Source organism: Montipora capricornis, chromosome 11, assembly GCF_036669925.1.
Source record: "Montipora capricornis isolate CH-2021 chromosome 11, ASM3666992v2, whole genome shotgun sequence".
Lineage (NCBI taxonomy): Eukaryota > Metazoa > Cnidaria > Anthozoa > Scleractinia > Acroporidae > Montipora > Montipora capricornis.
In genome coordinates, this window is record NC_090893.1 from 2,990,787 (window position 1) to 3,008,286 (window position 17,500).

Here is a 17,500-nt window from a genome sequence, read left to right on the forward strand (position 1 = left end):
AACACCAACCTCTAATTGGGTTACGGGGTCCCCACTTTGTGTGGTATTCTCAACAAGATTCGAGTCTTACATATAATCGTCTCTATTCGAGGATAAAGGAAAACCTAATCAGTTACAGTTGCCACACCAAAGTTAAAGCCTTGTCCTTTGTTATCCAAACATCCTGAATCTTTCGTTCGACAGGAATTCACCAAAAAGACTCAGGAGTAATCACGGACACGGACAACTGCCAGTTGCTGAATTATTTGTTCCAAGAACAGAAACAACTCCCCGATGTAAAAAACTTGTTCAAGATTAACAATAAAACAATTGTTGACTTGCCTTAGAAAGACGAAGGTGCAGAATGACAAGCACAGAGCCACGATGGAAATGCTGATGCCAATGTAGGAGATCAGACCTAAGGCGTATGAGTGTCGCTCCTGTTAAAAATATATATATATTAATACATGGTAAGCGACGAAACTCCACACCACGACTCTTGATTTGGGATACTTAGGGAAAACCCGAGTGTTCCAAGAATCAATACCATGACCTGGTTACTTGTTCAAACGCTCTGCCACTGAGCCGTACGTTCTACTGACCAGTCATATCAAACGCAAAGCATTGATTGGTTATTGATTTACTTCGAATACAAACGCTTTAGAGGTAACAATTTCGAACAAATTTGATAGTAAACATCATGTTCCGCGGTTTAAACTTATGCTTTGTTGGCTATGAGGTACTCAGTTTGTCCCAATTTTCTCCACGAAGAGCGCTTCTCGAACGCGTGAGGCAGTTTTTTTACAGGAATGCTCGTGTATTTCCCTCGTTACCCTGTTCACTAGCAAATTAAAGAACGACTCCACAGCTAGCCCGTTTTTTACCGACGAGGAACTCCTTTAGGCTTATGTGGCTTCCGACAGCCTTAGGTAGCCTCAACCCTGTTCCCGGGGTCTCTTTTCTCTGCCTCCTTTGCCGTACAAAGAGACCCTGTAAACGAGGTTGACTTAGCCTTACAACCCGTCCTCTACCTCTGAAATGACGATTATCGACAATTCCTAATTTTCTCTAAATTGACTATAATCGTCAATTTAGGACGCTGAGCGCTTGATAGGGATTGTGGGAAATGAATATCTATTTTTAAAATCCGAAGCCCAATGCGTGACTCAAACCTGGGAATTTTCGATTAATAACCTTCCACCTAACCACTAGAACCCCCCCCCCCCCAACTTCGGGAGGGGGATTCCCAAATAGAAATGACGGGGATGCTCGACGGAAGTTTTGTGGGCGTGGCATGAAATTTTTTTCACCTCTAAGAGGTACCAAATTATGGGTTTTAATTAAACAAAATTACAAAATTAGTTAATTGTCGAATGTCTCCTGTCATAATTCTTCGGCTCGATACTCTAAAAGGTACCGCTAAAGCTCCTGCTGTGGACCTTTTGAGGCTGACCACCCTAAAAGGTACCAAAACCGCATTTTTAATCCCCGTCCTTTTTATAAGGGAATTCCTCCCCCCGGGCACTAGACTACCACATCGCTAACTGCTTAGAACATTTTTTTTTTATATGTCAATATTTTTTTCTTCCGAATGCCGCAGTAAACGTATATTATCACGCGTTAAGTTTAAGCAGGAGAAAATGTCGGTTACCAAACCTCAAGAAAATCAAGCACTAGACTTAAATTGGGAATTGTCTATAATCGTCATTTCAGAGGTAGAGGACATGTTGAACCTTACAAGATTCACTTACCATTACGGTTTTGTCACGGATGTCCTTAACACGCATGAGCACTGCAAAACTGGTCAAGTGATAACACTGACACGTGGTATGAGTCTTATTCCTATTAGTCATGTGACATCCTTCTCCCGACCAGAAACCACGTGACCTGTGGAAGTGAGAGCTGTGAATTTTCATCTTATTTTTTTGACAGAGCCTTAATTTACTAGGGACCGAATCGTCAAATTGATGGACAGAACCCTGAGTCGATAAGAGGAATCTAAGAAATTTGCCGGGCTCCGCACTATCTGTGGGTGGACAATGAAATGAGAATGGATTTCTAAACAAACCTTCCCACAGGTTCCATGAATTTTCGCTTAATAATGCCTCACAGGTAAGTCAAATAAAGTTTTCATCTCAGCGGAATGAACGCTCTTGAACTTCTCTTATTAAATCGGAACGGAGTCATTAAACAAAGTTATTACCATACGGCACAACAAACAGCAGTGAATAGTACTCACACCTTGAGTTTACGTTCACTTAACGAATAACTGCTTTTAAAAGATTACATCGGTTATTTCGAAACGTAAGGAAACTCTACGAGCTAAATTCCAGTTACTGGCGACCAAAGAAAGAAAGAGTAATTATGTTGAGATGCTGATCATCCGAGTTATTAATTAATTAGATTCTCTCCGCAGTTCAAATATATATGGCTTTCATATATTGACTTTCGTCGCATCTGTATCCTCGACGGGTTCAATATGAACTCACATAATGACCAGCTCCCGGATGGCGAGCAATACTTCAACTGGCAGAGCAACTCGCAGAGGTCTGGGTTCGAATCTCGCTCAAGACTGAATTTTTCAGGCTTTCCTTTCTTTACTGCTCAAGTAACGTTAATTAATAACTGCGATGATCAGCCTCTTAACTTGATTCTCTCCGCAGTTAAATATGGCTTCCTTATATTAACTTTCGTCATACCCGTTCTTGTTCCAAAAAACACAGCTGGCCTGGTCTTCGTCGTTTTCCTGGAAGTAAAATTGTAGCTAGTCAACGTTTCTCCACTTCCATTGACTCATTTGAAAGTACGTTGCACACTTTTCAGTGGAATTAAAGTACCTGTGACGACAAGCCACAAATGAAGCTCCCTACTGAGAAAAGGTGAAAACTATCTATACATACCTGGCTGTTTCTAAGGACAAGAGTGACGGGTTCCTGAAAGGAATTGATGTTCATTGGGTACAGCGAGACTGAGACCACATCTGATTCGATTCGTCCCAAGTCATTCCCATTTTTAGGCTTCGTTGCCAACCTAATATTAACCAACAAGAGGTTAGCTGAGCCAAAGACGAAACCTATTCATATCGAGTGACCGTGCCAAAGGCTTGTCAGCTTTGCAACTACAAAATGAGTGGGAGATGCGTTTTGGCAGTCTGCTGTCTAAGCCGATGAAAAAGAGACAACGCTACAAGGTTATATAGCGGAGACGTAAAGAACATTCCCTTATTAAAAATGGCGAGGGTTCTGGTGACAAACTTTGAATCTACACCACTAAAACGCGCCGTCTAATCGGACCTCTTGGAAAATTACGCAAAGGAACAATAAGGATCAAATCCAGCCATCTCAGCCGAACACGATGATACATACAGTCGACACTATTGCTTGAAGAAGCTAAAACCAGCAGCAAGCGGTCGCAAGGTCACGATCTACAACCTGAGTGAAGGGTGTGGCTCCGGCTTTTTGGCCAACCATTTTTTAAGATAGCAGCTAAGTTAGGATTCGTTTTCACTAGAGACGCGACAAAAAGCAGGGAGTGAAAGCGACTAATGCGCAAGCTCAGTAACACCTTGGTCATAAGTACCTTCTTTAGAATAAAAAAACACTGATTGACAATAAGTTAATGTGACTGCGAACATAGGTTCTCCCCGCGTCGCAAGTCAAAATCATTCTTTTGAGCTCCGGTTATTTGAACCAAAATAGACGTTTTCCTAGAGTAATATCTTCTAAGAATTCAACTTTAAGCATTGGTGTAGATAATTAGTTCTTCGTCCCTAAATCAAACTTTTACAGCTTAGGATGTTGAGGATACGGAATTCAAAGTTGACGGGACACTTTGTGACTTTCATCAGAGGTTTTCTATTGAGGTGCATCGGGACATAGACCGTATTAATAAATAGCGGCCGCGCGAAATGGCCTGGTTTCGAATGCATAAGAGCGAGGCTTGGTAGGCCTTTGATGGCAACAAAAATGGCGCACTCCAATAGGGGAGCACCCCTAGCGAATACGTGGAGCTTAGAGGTACACTGGATTTATGAAGAAACTTACTCTTCAATGTCGTCTGGCTGCATCAAGGCTCGGAGATTACGGTACGACACGAACGTAATAAATTGAGTTTCACCTGGTGCCAAAACAAAGAAAAAATAAATAAATAATGAAATAAAATAAACAAGGCTAAAGTGGAAGAGTTTGTCGTAATGATTACTGACTGCCAACTGAATATCATTGAAACTGGACGTTTTTGCTCGGTCAAAAGTCTCTGTTTTGAATTCCGAAAATTTAACTTGTCGAGCAGAGGAGCAATTGCACGCCACAAAAGGAAATTAGTTTCACCAAATATACATCATCAAAACAAATCAGGCAGAAACTGAGTTTGACAAGGAATGGCCCAACGAAACGGGCTTCCAGGAACTAGCGACGTATATCCAAAATTCCGACAAAAAATTCCATTCAATTCCCCAGCCTTCTTTGTACCATTTCTGGAATTGACGATGAAGAAGCGAATGACCCTGCATTCCTGGCTACTATGCCAATACTCAGGGTAAACTTCGAGTTTCAGTTGTCGAAAGGAATTTCGCGATTGCTTTTGGTATCATGTTGCTATGCTTAACAATTGGCTGAAAAAGACGTTCCCACGTTCTTGGCCAATTAGAAGAAGAAGAAGAAGAAGAAGAAGAAGAAGAAGAAGAAGAAGAAGAAGAAGTAAAACCGCACGTGACTTTCCCGCGCTCAGCGCCGATATTATAGGCTCATTTTGAATGAGAAAGAGCATTTCGTCGCGGGCTTCAGCGATTAAAATTCGTGTCGGGGAAAGATTTCAATTCGGAAAATCCTCGGCAAGACCTGTGTTTGGCTTTTGTGTTCGATTGCAGTTCCAAAAGACCCAGATTTTAAAATCGAACGCTCCCTCAGTCGGGGGAAGAGTAGTAAGAAAGACGATTATTGATAACGATAATGCCGATCATGATAACCAGGGTATGAAAATTCTTTAGGGTATAAAATAAAAACCCTTACCTTGGCTTTCGTTCATTTGTTGTAACTTGACCACAGAACCAGGTAACAAAACGCTACTGGACAAAACACCTTCTGAGCTTTCACTTCTCGGGGGCAACCGCTGGTCAAGTGGCTCAGACTCTTTCGTATACATTGCACTCAAAACTAAAACACAACAAAACGAAACACAATCAGCAAGGATTTCCAAGATTCTTTGGGAGGATACAAACTAAAATTTGTATAACGTACTTTTGAATCGAAAATCTTTAAAGAGATGTGTTTTTTCGACCCCGATATTAACTCGGGCATACTCGGAAAAATTCCGAGAGATCCTAAATGCAGGAGTCGAACAAATAACCTTCCGATTTTGTCCAACTCCCTCAGTGGTAACTTTGAGATTGGGCTGGATTACGGGACCAGAAGGTTGTTGAATTGCACTATGGGGCTGATTTGGGGAAGGCTTTGCATGGTAACGAAGTACTACTTCGTTGCCATGCAAAGCGGGTTTCCTTCAAGCTGAATTCGACTTGATTTTAGGGAGCTTTCATCTTGGCTAAACTTTTCACTTCCTTTGGCGCGTCTCTGTTCACGCTTCATCAAGAACCGCTTTGAATTGGTCGAGCGGCTTAAGGAGCCACTACTGTCCACTTAATCGCACCTTACATTTCTGATCACACTGGAAATCGTTTGACTGACAGTAGGCAAATTCGGCAACGGGACCAAGGTATTCCCACAGTTAAATCTTTTAGCCAATCCCAAATGACCTGTTCTGGAAATGCAAAATTAATATGCCGCCTTTTACAAAATTTCGCACCGCAAGTACATGCTGTAGAAAACAATACCATTCTGCGATGAGAACTTAGTGTTCGATCGCTACATTGGTTTGAGATGGGGAAATATTATAATTGTTGTATGCCAGGATGAAGAAACGTATTAAATATTACCGAAATATGATCTCAGTTTTCACACCATGCAAAAAGATCTTTAAGTCACTATGACGCTTTTTTTTTTTTAATTTGTCATTTAATTATCTATAATGTCTGGAGTGTAGTACTTTTTTTTTTTTTTTTTTTTTTATTTAAACATATTAGTAATTGTTTGCCCCAAAAGCACCTAGTACTTCAAAAAATTTTCTCTCATAGTGTATCCACGCATTTTAGCGGGCCGTTGATATTTGGCCAAGCCAGTTGCGGGTAACTAATGACGTCAAAGAAGTCAAGAATGTAATTCCATTCTGAATCGTCAGAACATTCACAGCATCCGAAGGGTAAATACCGTCCGACATTTCTTTTAAGACTTAACAAAAAACTCCAGATTTTCAACAAGACTTCTACTCTTACACTTTTGCACGTTGCTTTCTGAAGAGATAAGAACAAGTAACTTCTTTGACGTCAGTAGTTACCACGGCCCAACTGGCTCGGCCAAAATGTTTTGCGTGTAAATTAAAGGCGCGCTAAAACGCGTGGATACACTCTAAGGGTAACATTTTTGAAGTACCACTGTAACACTCCAGACACAATGGATATTTAAACGAACAGTTAAAAAATTTGGAGAAAAAATTAGCGTCATAGGGTCTTTAAAAGAAAATGGATGTACACATTTCTGCTTCCAAAACAAAAATTGAAGAAGGATTCCCCGATTCAGTTGTTTGTCAGTGTAACCCACTTACCAACGTTCGGTGCTTCGGACAAAAGAGCTGCTCGTGAGATTGATACTTTGGCCACATTAAAAGAAAACGCGTCCATTCCTTTTAAAAGCTTGCTTGCTTCAGAAGATATAGAACCCTAAAAGAAATTGTATTTAATAAACATTTTGAAGAATACTTAATATATATTACCACGTCCCTTGTGGCTCTCAGTAGGCTACAGGGATCAGTGACATTTACAACCAACCTTCACATTTTACACATAAAGCAGCATCCCACGTAGACGCCATCAGGCGTTTTGTTTTCGAATCTAACGTTAGCGCACAACGTGCGACATTGCTATGATCACGATAAACTTTTTAAAAAAGAAAATACCTTGGGCATAAACGTCCAGGACTCGAGTGTGTTATTGTGGAGAATGTTGCTGGAGGATTTTACCAAGGCCTGCAAAAAGAAAAGATGATTAACTAACCGTTAAGAAAGGAATAACCTTGTTTGCATAATGCAACTGAAAATATATAATTTGCGTAATGCAAATGACAAACCTTTTTGCATAATGCAAATGAAATTGCATTATTTGCGTAATGCAAACGGCATTTCATTATTTGCGTAGTGAAAATAGGATAAGACGTGAGCCGTCTGAGTTTTGAACCTATTTCCAACACTAAGACATGAAGTGTTTTATTGGATTAGGGTGAAAGCAGCTGTTTATCTTTAATTGAGGAGCGAAGTTTAAAGAGCATTTGATGACGTTGGTTCTTTGTCTTGTTTGATACAAGCGACGTTAAAGTTGGGAAGAAGAGCAAGTGGACACTTCGTCAAAATCGACGTGAAAGACCAATTTAAACAACCCACCCGGGCAATGCTCCGCACTTTTTCATCTCTCGCGGCTGGTGGATAATTTTGCATATCATCAAAGCCTTTTTGAGAGATTTTTTCTATGACATCAACAGCAAGTCTGAGGTCACCAGTGTGCAATGAGCTTTGCGCATGCGCGAGGACGGCGGTGACATCCGCAAGTTGCCTGGCAATGTCTATGACGTCGACACTCGGATCTTGCAGCTGCAATCAAGGACAAGTAAATTACATAAGCGACATAATGAAAGGAAAGGAAACGAAATTTATTTAAGTGTCTGATCGTTCTCGCGCTGGAGCACTAATTGGGGACACTGTAAACTGAAATCAGCAATTAACCCATATCAAGTCAAACGTTGCTTTTTGAGGAGAGGGGAAATCCGGAGTACTCCGGCGGAGAAAAACCTCTCTGTGCAGAGAAGAGAACCAACAAACTCAACCCACATATGACGCCGAGTCTGGGAATCGAACCCGGCCACATTGGTGGGAGGCGAGTGCTCTCACTACTGTGCGATCCCTAAGGCATATAAGAAAAGCAATTCATATACACTGTAGCACTGGACTCTAATAATCTTTTAGGCCTAGGACGAGTGGTACGTTGCCGAAAAGATTGTGTGTGCATAACAGTGCTTCTGCATGGTTCATTTCTACGGATTATAACACGCCCATAATGCTAACTCCAAACGATTTAATTTCCTATCAGCAAGTTTCAGTTTAAAGACGTCGATCCGCCATTCTGTCTCCCTGTCAACCAGGCAACAACTCAGTCAGTCGTTTGGTCGGTCAAGTAACCTTTGAGTCGATAAGCTAGCCAGCCAGTGAGTCTGTCAGCCATCCAGTCCGTTGTCCAGCCAGCAAAATCAGTCGGCCTGCTAGCAAGTTACAAAAATTTGGTTTATCAACGGAGTTGATAATGTAAATTGACCACCGTACAGAGATTCTAAAAGCTGACGTTTCGAGCGTTAGCCCTTCGTCAGAGCGAATCGAGGGATTATGGGTTACGTGTAGTTTTTATAGTAGAGTAGGAGCAACGCTATTGGTGGTAACATGGCAACGTGAAAAGTAGGAATATATTAGTTAAATGAAAAGCGTTCGTTAATACCGTGAGGATTAAGGGTGCCGATTTGAAAGATGAATTTTTGTTCCAGATTCTTGCGGCTTTCCGTCGTACCTAGATGTAGGGAAAGGCCGCAGATAGCCATGTGTTTTTTGGAGTGGTTAGGCAGATTAAAATGGCGAGCGACTGGCTTAGATGCATCCTTGTCATTCTTCTCAACATCGCGAAGGTGTTCGCGGAATCGGTCACCTAGTCGTCTACCTGTCTCACCAATGTATAATTTATTGCATAACGTACAGGTTATGCAATAAATGACATTTGCGGAGGTACATGTGAAACGATCGGTGATCTTAACAGATCGCTTAGGTCCCGAAATCTTGCTAGTGTTAACAATGAAAAGACAAGTTTTGCATCGTGAGCGCGCGCATTTGAAAGTGCCGGGTTGCTCGTTGGTTTTGAGCGCGCTTCTAACTAAAAAGTTGCCTACGTTTTTGTCGCGTTTGAATGAAATAAGTGGAGGTTGCGAAAAGATTCTACCAGTCTCGGGATCATTTTGGAGTAATTTAAAATTACTAAGAATGATGCTTTTGACTGCGTGATTATGAGGATGGAAAGTGAGGGTGAATGGAATTCTGTCATTCTTATCTTTCTGTGACGTTTGTAGTGACGACTGTCGATCAAATTGTTGGGCGCGATGATGGCCCGCTTTGACCACAGAGACAGGATAGCCACGTTTTTCGAAGAACTGGCACATCTCCTCTGATTTGCTGGAAAAATCGGAGTCATCACTACATAGACGTCGAAGTCTAAGAAATTGAGAATAAGGAATGGAGTTCTTGACATGTGATGGATGTGACGATGAATACAACAAATAACTGTGTGAATCAGTAGGTTTGTAGTGCACACTAGTACATAGCACGTTGCCTCTAGCAAGTTAGCCAATCATCTAGTTAACCAATCAGCAAGTCAGCCAGCCAGTCAGTCAATCAGTCTGTTGTTCAGTCATGCAGCCAGTCGGTCTGCTATTCAGTCATTGCCACGGCAAAGCAGGCATTCGAACCGCTATTTAACCAGCCAGTCTCTTAAGACGAGACAACACTGTTTTGTTCCAGAACGCAGTCAATCCGTCAAACAAACCTGTTGCGCGATATTTGCCATTTCATCTGAGATGCATTCACTAAGATCAGGAACTCCCCACTGTGCAACACCACTGGGGATATGCAAGCATGTTCTCTTGGCAATACCTGGCGAAATTGACAGATCAAACAACTGAAATTATTTATCATACACCTAGAACAGACGAGGCGTCGTAATCCAGTGTGGTTAAGGGGCAGGATTCCTTCAATGTTCACAATCCTGTGGGACGTAAAAGAACACGCACACTTGTCGTAAAGAGTAGGGCATGTAGTTCCCGGTGTTGTGGTCTGTCTTCTGTGGTGTATCATGGTTGGGAGGGTTAATGCTCGGAGAGGGCCGTAAATTAGAAAACTGTAACAGGTTATTACGTCTCCCTCTTTAAATAAAGATATTGAATTGAATTGAATTGGATTACTCCGTGCTAAGATTACAAGAGTAAAGATTTGATCTGAACACTGCGTTGCTGTTGACTTTCATGATGAATGTTTGAACAATTTTACAAAGATTTTTGTCATTGTTTCTTCCCCAAAGGAATCTAACAAACAATTTCACTGAGTACCTCTGGATTTAGCAGGGCATGGCGCCAATGCTGTTTGTCCTTGTGGAGTCTTCATCCAAGTCACATTTACGTAAGCGTCCCTGTTGCAATATGAGAAGTCTACTGCGTCGTCTGGTTCTTCTGTAAGAGGCAAGAGAGCAATGGCAAATAGAGAATGTCGAATAAGGCTTAGCTCAACAACAACATCAACTTTATTTAGCTAAATATAATAGTTAGTGGATGGCTTACCCCGCAAATAGCTAGAGAAAGCTAATCGAGGCGGGGAAAGCGAAATACAAGAACACACCTATTAAAAGACAGTACGTTTACACAACAACACTTAGTTCAACAAATTAACCGTACAGATTACAAGAGGACTGATTATTGACGAATATCTATTAACTAATAATTAAAGGCCAGCAAGTTTTCTCGCACCTATATTATGGTAACTAATTAGAAACACAGTTTACAAGAAAATTGGCTATTTACAAAATCTGTAAGCTAATGAAGGTTAACATAGGGTTGTAAGATTAGAGACCAAAAAGAAAATTGCCTTGAACTTGGCATCAAGGTCTAATTTGAATAAAAACAAAATAATATCTAACTGGTGGTCATTTTGGAAAAAGGTTTATGTTCTTAGACTTCATTGTCGATTTAAACTTCCGGTAGATGAGTTACACTTTGTCACACATTCCCCTTCTGAAGTGTCTATCACAGACATTGTTATGAGAATTACGACTTTGTCAGGAACGTCTACCGTTAGCAGCACAGGAACGCGTGACCACGCCTAAAATGGTCTGCCTAAAACGTTCTCTCCAATATTTGCTGGCTCGGCGGGGATTTGTGAGAAGACTTCTGAAAGAGACGTAGGTTCTATCGAGAGTAGAGGCAGACACTACCTCGCTAACCTCCACTATTTACTGTCCCAGCGGGAGGACGAAACTGAAAAAAATCAATTTGAGGCTGGCAGAAGCCTACATCGAGCCGGATAACCGCAGGCTCTGTAGGGACCTAACAAACTCCATCCCACTAACCTTTGCAGTTTGTGCCATCACCAATCCAGCCCGACATACAGCGACAGAAAAAGCTCCCTCTTGTATTTACACACTCAGCATTCTCCGAGCAAGCGTAAGAAGAATCCTTGCATTCATCTTGGTCTGAAAAATCAACAAGTCAACTGTTGTAGAGTGCTCAGTCTGTTTTTTACAAATTTACGTATAGCCTGAAGCAACAGAAAGTTACATTTCCTTGGTCACCGAGTGACAACAGCACGTGAAAAGCGCGGAAAAGGCATGCGACCAAGTCGTCGTTGTTTTTTCTTCGACTTTTGACTGGCAGAGAATGTGGCGCGAAATGTCAGAGGAATGAGATCACCTTTGAAAAAACTTAAATTAAGGAGCACATAGCGGAATAAATGGAATTAATTACAGTGCGAAAGCAGGAACCCATGACCCGTAGCCGCCAACTCCCATGCTGGGCCTATGTCACGGCGTTTTTACAGACCGATTTAATTTATTTATAGACTACATTTTCCGAAAAAAAAAAACAAACAACAACAACAACAACAAAGGCAGTTCCGGTTCGGTGACCCTATGACGTCAGGTTAGTTTCTTGTAATTGGTCATCGGCCTCCTGTGGGAGTCATTCGCGGGAAATTCAATCTAAAAATAAATCGCTCTGTGAAAACGCCGTGACAACAACACAATGGAGATGTAGGCTCCGGGTCATGGGTTCCTGGCGAAAGTACATAAACTGATGAAGCTTGTCTCTAGGATTTCTTTTCTTTCCGGAAAGAGACCATGGTATCGTTTGGTCAGGTGTATTCGCTACATCTAGGGCACGGTCCTTTTTCTTAAGTGGAGTGGAATCGCACTTAGCTGCACCTCCCATCCATTTTTTGTTTGCCATATACTCTATGTTGGGACACACGTGACCAGACCATAACATGGTCTCTCTCTCTCTTTCCGCAGCAAGGAAAAGTTGAAGAAAAAAGGCCCTGAAAGAAATTGAGACTAACCTGGTGTAGTCAACTGTGTCTTGGATGAAACTGGCAGCAATTTTCTACCAAAGGCTTCAACGCTAACTGTGATTGTATATGTTGTCAACTGATCAAGGCCATAAACAGTCACTGAGGTGTTTGACGTCACAAATTCAATAACGTCATTCACTGCTTTGCAGTGTACTTTGTAAACCACATGACGTCTTTGCATCAAAGCATTCCAAGAGATTCTAGCAGAGTTCGAGTCCAAGAGATCGATTGAGATTCTCAATGACGCTGTCTTGTTTCCAGAATCACCTGTTGGCAAAACGATTGTCCGTCACGAACTAGAAGAACGTAGATTAACGGTCAAACTTCGATCAAGACTTCACTTTCCTTTCCTTTTCTTAACAACCATCTGGCACAATAGTATAGCATCTCTCGTAACCTGATATTGTTTGGTACTGTAAGCAGCTTCTATTGTTTTTTAAGTCTAAGTCATCGTTTATTGTGTGGTCTTTTGTTTTTAGGGTAGAAAGCCAACCACATGTACGTTACCAAGAGCTGCTACATCACCCATATGGCAAAGCTTTGAGCGTTAATATCGATCTTTAGAAAGGGACTTCTTTGAGCACAGGCTTTGGAAGTTACTTTTCGCCATTCTTTTACTCGCGTTCAAACTGACTTATCATCCCCAGACAACTGGATAGAGGGGAAAATAACCTCAAACACTCACTCGATTAAGCATGCAGCATATGTGAACGCCGTCAGTTCATTAACTATGACCGACACGAGTTTAATTAATAGTTTGATTGCTCGAAACACAAGAGGTGCAAGCTAAATCAGTCGTGTATACCCACAATGCATTCTCAGGCGATTGAGTCTTTCGATGTCAATTTTTTCTAGAGCCAGCTGTCTCAAAAGTGAATGGCGCAAAATAGCATCAATATTCCATTTAATTGAACAACCATCCTTTTTAGTTGTTTAAATCTATATCTGTAATTTTAGGAAAAGGGTCTAGTCTAAATCTCAACAGGAAATTTTATTCCTCAATAACGTAAGCATAACGTATTTCAATCGATCCTTCAAGGAATTGGCACTGAATATTAAGAAGACATCGAACAAAATACTCTATGTGCGTTTTGGGTTTAAAAATTCTAAATATCTACAAAGTCTAGAATGCATTCCCTAATCACTATCTAAAAAGTACATCCCTTCATGTTCTTTTGACTAAGAAACTAAGTTTGTGAACAGCAAGACGCATTCTAGAGACCAACTCGTACGCTCATGAGACAACACGCAACCAATGACGTCAGCAAAGCTTCCCCATTGGCGCTAACTTACTTGCGTCGCTAGGTGTGACACTAGTTCCTGGTATCATCGCTTGTTCTGTGGGACGGGTCGCCAAATTTGCCGCCTCATGCGTAAATTTCTTTCTCAAAATCACGCTGACGTACAAATGATAAGGAGTTGATAGTTCGCCTTTTATCACACCGGATGTCCTCGTGCCTTCGTAAAGTAAATGAACGCGAACCTTGCCATTGTAGTTCGTCTCTAAAAACAAACGGTATATTGGATCTGCATCTGGCAGATTCAAAGCATTCCATTTAATACTGAGTCCTTTAAGGCTTCCATTGCTTGGTTTCGTGAACACTGGGAGCGAAAGTAGAGCTGCAATGCAAAATTCAAGTAAGATGACGGTAGGCCTCGGATACAATATTAGAGAATAGGGAGTTTAAGAAACCACGACGGCTACGGCGACGAAAACTTCACTTCAAAATATAAGTTTGAGCTTTTCTAAGTATTTCATGATTATTCTATCTTGTTTATATTATTCAATATGAGCGAAGTGTCCTAAAACTGGATTGGTACGAACGGATTTGAAGTAAAGAGTGAGACTGAAAGATTCACGGTAGTTTGTCCACGTTGTCGTCAAAACCTTAAATTTGGTCATTTCACGTAGTAGTTTTGACGAGTGCGGGAGATTATTGTTCAAAAAAGCGTGCCGCACGTGCAGCACGATCATTTTGGTTCTTTTAACCAATAATATTACTGCTTTTTGGCGTTGTCGTTGCCGTAGCCGTCGTCGTTTCTTAAATTCCCTAATTTAAGCGAAGACGACGGCTACGGCAATGAAAACGTCACTCCAAAATATAACTTAGTGTTATCGAAAGTACTTTGCAATTATTCTGTCTTGTTCAGGTTGTAAAATACGGGCGAAATATCCTTTAACTGCTGGGGTACAAGCGGTTTTAAAGTAAAAATAGAAAATGAATGGTTCGTTGTTATATGCTCACGTTGTCGTCAAAACTAAAATTTGGTAATATCACGTTGTTGTTTTGTGGAGTACGGCAGGAGAAATGCACGGAAATTCGTGTTGCACGTGCAGCACGAGTATTTTTCCTTTTTTAACCAATCATATTCTTGCTTTTTGACGTTGTCGTTGCCGTAGCCGTCGTCTTTGCTTAAATTCCCCATTAGAGAGTAACGACAACGGCTACGCCAAAGACAAAGACAACGCCAGAAAACACTGATGTTATTGGTTAAACTGAGAAGGAAAATGATCGTGCTGCACGTGCGGCACGCATTTTTGCACATTTCTTTTCCGTACTCGTCAAAGCAACAACTTGAAATGACCAAATTGAAGGTGTTGACGACAAACGTGGACACACATCAGTAAATCTTCATTCTCTCTCTCTTTACTTCAAAACCGTCCGTATCAATTTAGTTACAGGATACCTTGCCCATATTGTACAACGTGAAATACTTAAGATAGCTCAAAGTTATATTTCGAAGTGACGTTTTCGTTACCGTATCCGGATACAGACCCATTTCAGTGATTCCCAGTCTGGAGGACAAAACAATGGTTGTTCTGTCCCCTAAGAGAATCAGACCTTTGAAATGCAAAATAATCCTATTGTCTTGTCCTCCAGATTAGGAATTAACTGTAAGGGGTCTATTTTTGAATCCGCAACCTTTTCTTTCCGGATTCAACAATATTTCCATCCACGCGTAGCGTATTCAAATCAAATTTGGCCGTCCACACGTATCCGAAACGAATCCGGATTCACTCTAGTACTCAGGACTCCTCAAGGAAACAGAGGTAACAGAGCATGCGCAATGAAGCCCTCGGTAGTCATCTTCAATCTCGACCCCAGAGCTTTTCTCTTGACTGAGGGAGAGAAGAGCTCTGGGGAACCCTGAAGCAAGGTGTTTACTCATTGGTTTTCGTGAAGAACAATCAAAATCGTCTCTAATTGGTTCATTCATATTAGCCGGCGCGAGGAGTGAGCAGGCACCGTAAGATTCAAAGAAGCCAATTTTTGGCTATGAGAACCCTACGGTGCATGCTCTCCTACATAGAGTTTCCCAGAGCCTTGGGTCGATCCGAGGCTCTGGTGACGAGAATGAAGTCATCTTGAGAATTGATTTCACGGTAAGGAACTGGGCTCGATCTAGTTACGTCATCCGGATATCGGATTCAAAAAGATCCACTATGGAGAGCGTATTCAAAAAGTTCCGGATTCGTCAGCGAATCCGTGTGGACGGAAGGCGTATCCGGAAAGAAAAAAAGTACGCGTGCGTGTGAACGGGGCCTTAAACTCCATATTATGAACTTACATAGTACAAAACTGGTGTGAAATAAAATTCGACGACAATGTTAGTAAGTCTTTGTTTTATTTTGAAATGGGTTTATCAGCTGGGTTGATATGGTAAATTGTCCACCGTAGAGAAATTTGAAAGCTGAAGTTTCGAGCGTGAGCCCTTCGTCAGAGCCAGCTTTCAAATTCCTCTACGGTGGTTAATTTCACTGAGTTGATATGGCAAGTTAACCACCGTAGAGGAATTTGAAAAGCTGACGTTTCGAGCGTTCGCCCTTCGTAGTTTTCGCTCTAACGAGAAGGGAAAATGCCCGTAAAGCCCAGAATTTGCAGAAAAATCCAAATAATGACTTTAAAAGTTTCTAAATATCGCAAAGAATCATATTTTTATCTAAATATCTAAAAAAAAAACAAGCCTTTGTGGACAGGCCTACCTGTGTTAGCTTAACTTCGGGGCCCGGTCGTTCGAAAGCCGATTAACTTAATCCAGGATTAGCGTAAACTTTTGTTTCATGTTTTCAACTTTTTGGTGAAAGTTTCGTTTGCTTATTAATATTTTGTTTTTCAAGATTGACTTCTTCTAATGTAAAGTCCTGCTGATCAATGTCAGCGTTGCACAGCATTTGGGAGTAGAGAAATAAACTCCTTGCTTAATTTTTAACTTGGGATTAGCGTTAATCGGCTTCTGAAGAACCAGGCCCAGGTCTTTATTTGTAACAGTCAGTAAATCGGGGCGGGTAAAAATACAGAGAAAGTCTAAAAGACCTCGCTCTTTCACTAGATCTCAGAAAACTTTCAACGTCTTTAACCACACTTTGGAAGTCTGCCCTTGGGTCTCCCACAATGTGTTGTTATGTACTTGTCATTAAGTGTACACAAGAATCCATCACCCAATAGTTAGATGTACCCAAATTGGCCTAGTCATCTCTTGGCCAACACTGAAACGAACACCTCCACACACCTGTCTTATCACGTGAATAAAAACCAAGGATACTGTGTCACGTGAGGGGACGTCTGGTCATGATCCAGATTTTCGTCCAATCGTAATTCCCGTCATGTTTGATCAGCGACTATCATACATTATTTGCATAGACAGAGGACTTACCATCAGGCAATGTCTTTGCCAAGACTTCACAATATTCCTGATTTTCTGCGTTATCGTTCTTGAAAATCCTGAAGGCGTAATATGTTGTAACTTCAAGTTCTTCTACCAAATAGAAAGACTTCTTGCCAACTTGCAGAATATTAAAGTTGCCTCTCAGGAGATAGAGAGGTTTGTAGTGGATCTGCCCAAAAATGAAACAGTTGTGAATTATTTGAAGAACGTAGAGCTCAAGAAGGGCGCTTGTGTTAAAATACGTCGATGTTTGAATCCAAAGGCACTTTCGAGGTACATAGGGAAGAAGGCAACCAACTGGCTGCTTACAAAGCGGGATATGATGAATTCGAAGTCATCGAAGACAAATCAATTAGCGGTGAGAATGAGATTTGAGCCCGGCCCAACCTCTTGCAAACCCCGGCAGCTCTTTCCATCCCTCATACTGCAGGCCTTATGACTTCTTTAGGGGACTGTCTGTTAACCAGTAGGGAGAAAGCTTCTGGTACTGTTGAGTGGGGCTATTACCTGATTCGGTGACCAAATGGGAATACCTAGAGTACTTGGCTTGCGGGTAGCAACTTTAATTACTTGCATTTTTAGAAATGAACACATAATGGTAGGA

The 17,500-nt window shown here is 41.4% G+C and overlaps 1 protein-coding gene across 1 annotated transcript in view; it reads right to left on the reverse strand.

Moving 5' to 3' along the window:
• LOC138024013 (adhesion G protein-coupled receptor L4-like) overlaps positions 1 to 17,500 on the reverse strand; it is a 38,359-nt gene that overhangs the window by 15,498 nt on the left and 5,361 nt on the right. The window contains exons 3-17 of the mRNA XM_068871104.1: positions 16,885 to 17,065; positions 13,522 to 13,848; positions 12,217 to 12,495; positions 11,234 to 11,356; positions 10,221 to 10,340; positions 9,662 to 9,768; positions 7,468 to 7,674; positions 6,988 to 7,056; positions 6,637 to 6,751; positions 4,989 to 5,132; positions 4,023 to 4,095; positions 2,880 to 3,009; positions 2,679 to 2,725; positions 1,731 to 1,866; positions 322 to 419 (exon numbers count right to left, since the gene is read on the reverse strand). Coding sequence (XP_068727205.1) covers positions 322 to 419; positions 1,731 to 1,866; positions 2,679 to 2,725; positions 2,880 to 3,009; positions 4,023 to 4,095; positions 4,989 to 5,132; positions 6,637 to 6,751; positions 6,988 to 7,056; positions 7,468 to 7,674; positions 9,662 to 9,768; positions 10,221 to 10,340; positions 11,234 to 11,356; positions 12,217 to 12,495; positions 13,522 to 13,848; positions 16,885 to 17,065 — 2,156 coding nt within the window. The remainder of the gene's footprint in view (positions 1 to 321; positions 420 to 1,730; positions 1,867 to 2,678; positions 2,726 to 2,879; positions 3,010 to 4,022; positions 4,096 to 4,988; positions 5,133 to 6,636; positions 6,752 to 6,987; positions 7,057 to 7,467; positions 7,675 to 9,661; positions 9,769 to 10,220; positions 10,341 to 11,233; positions 11,357 to 12,216; positions 12,496 to 13,521; positions 13,849 to 16,884; positions 17,066 to 17,500) is intronic.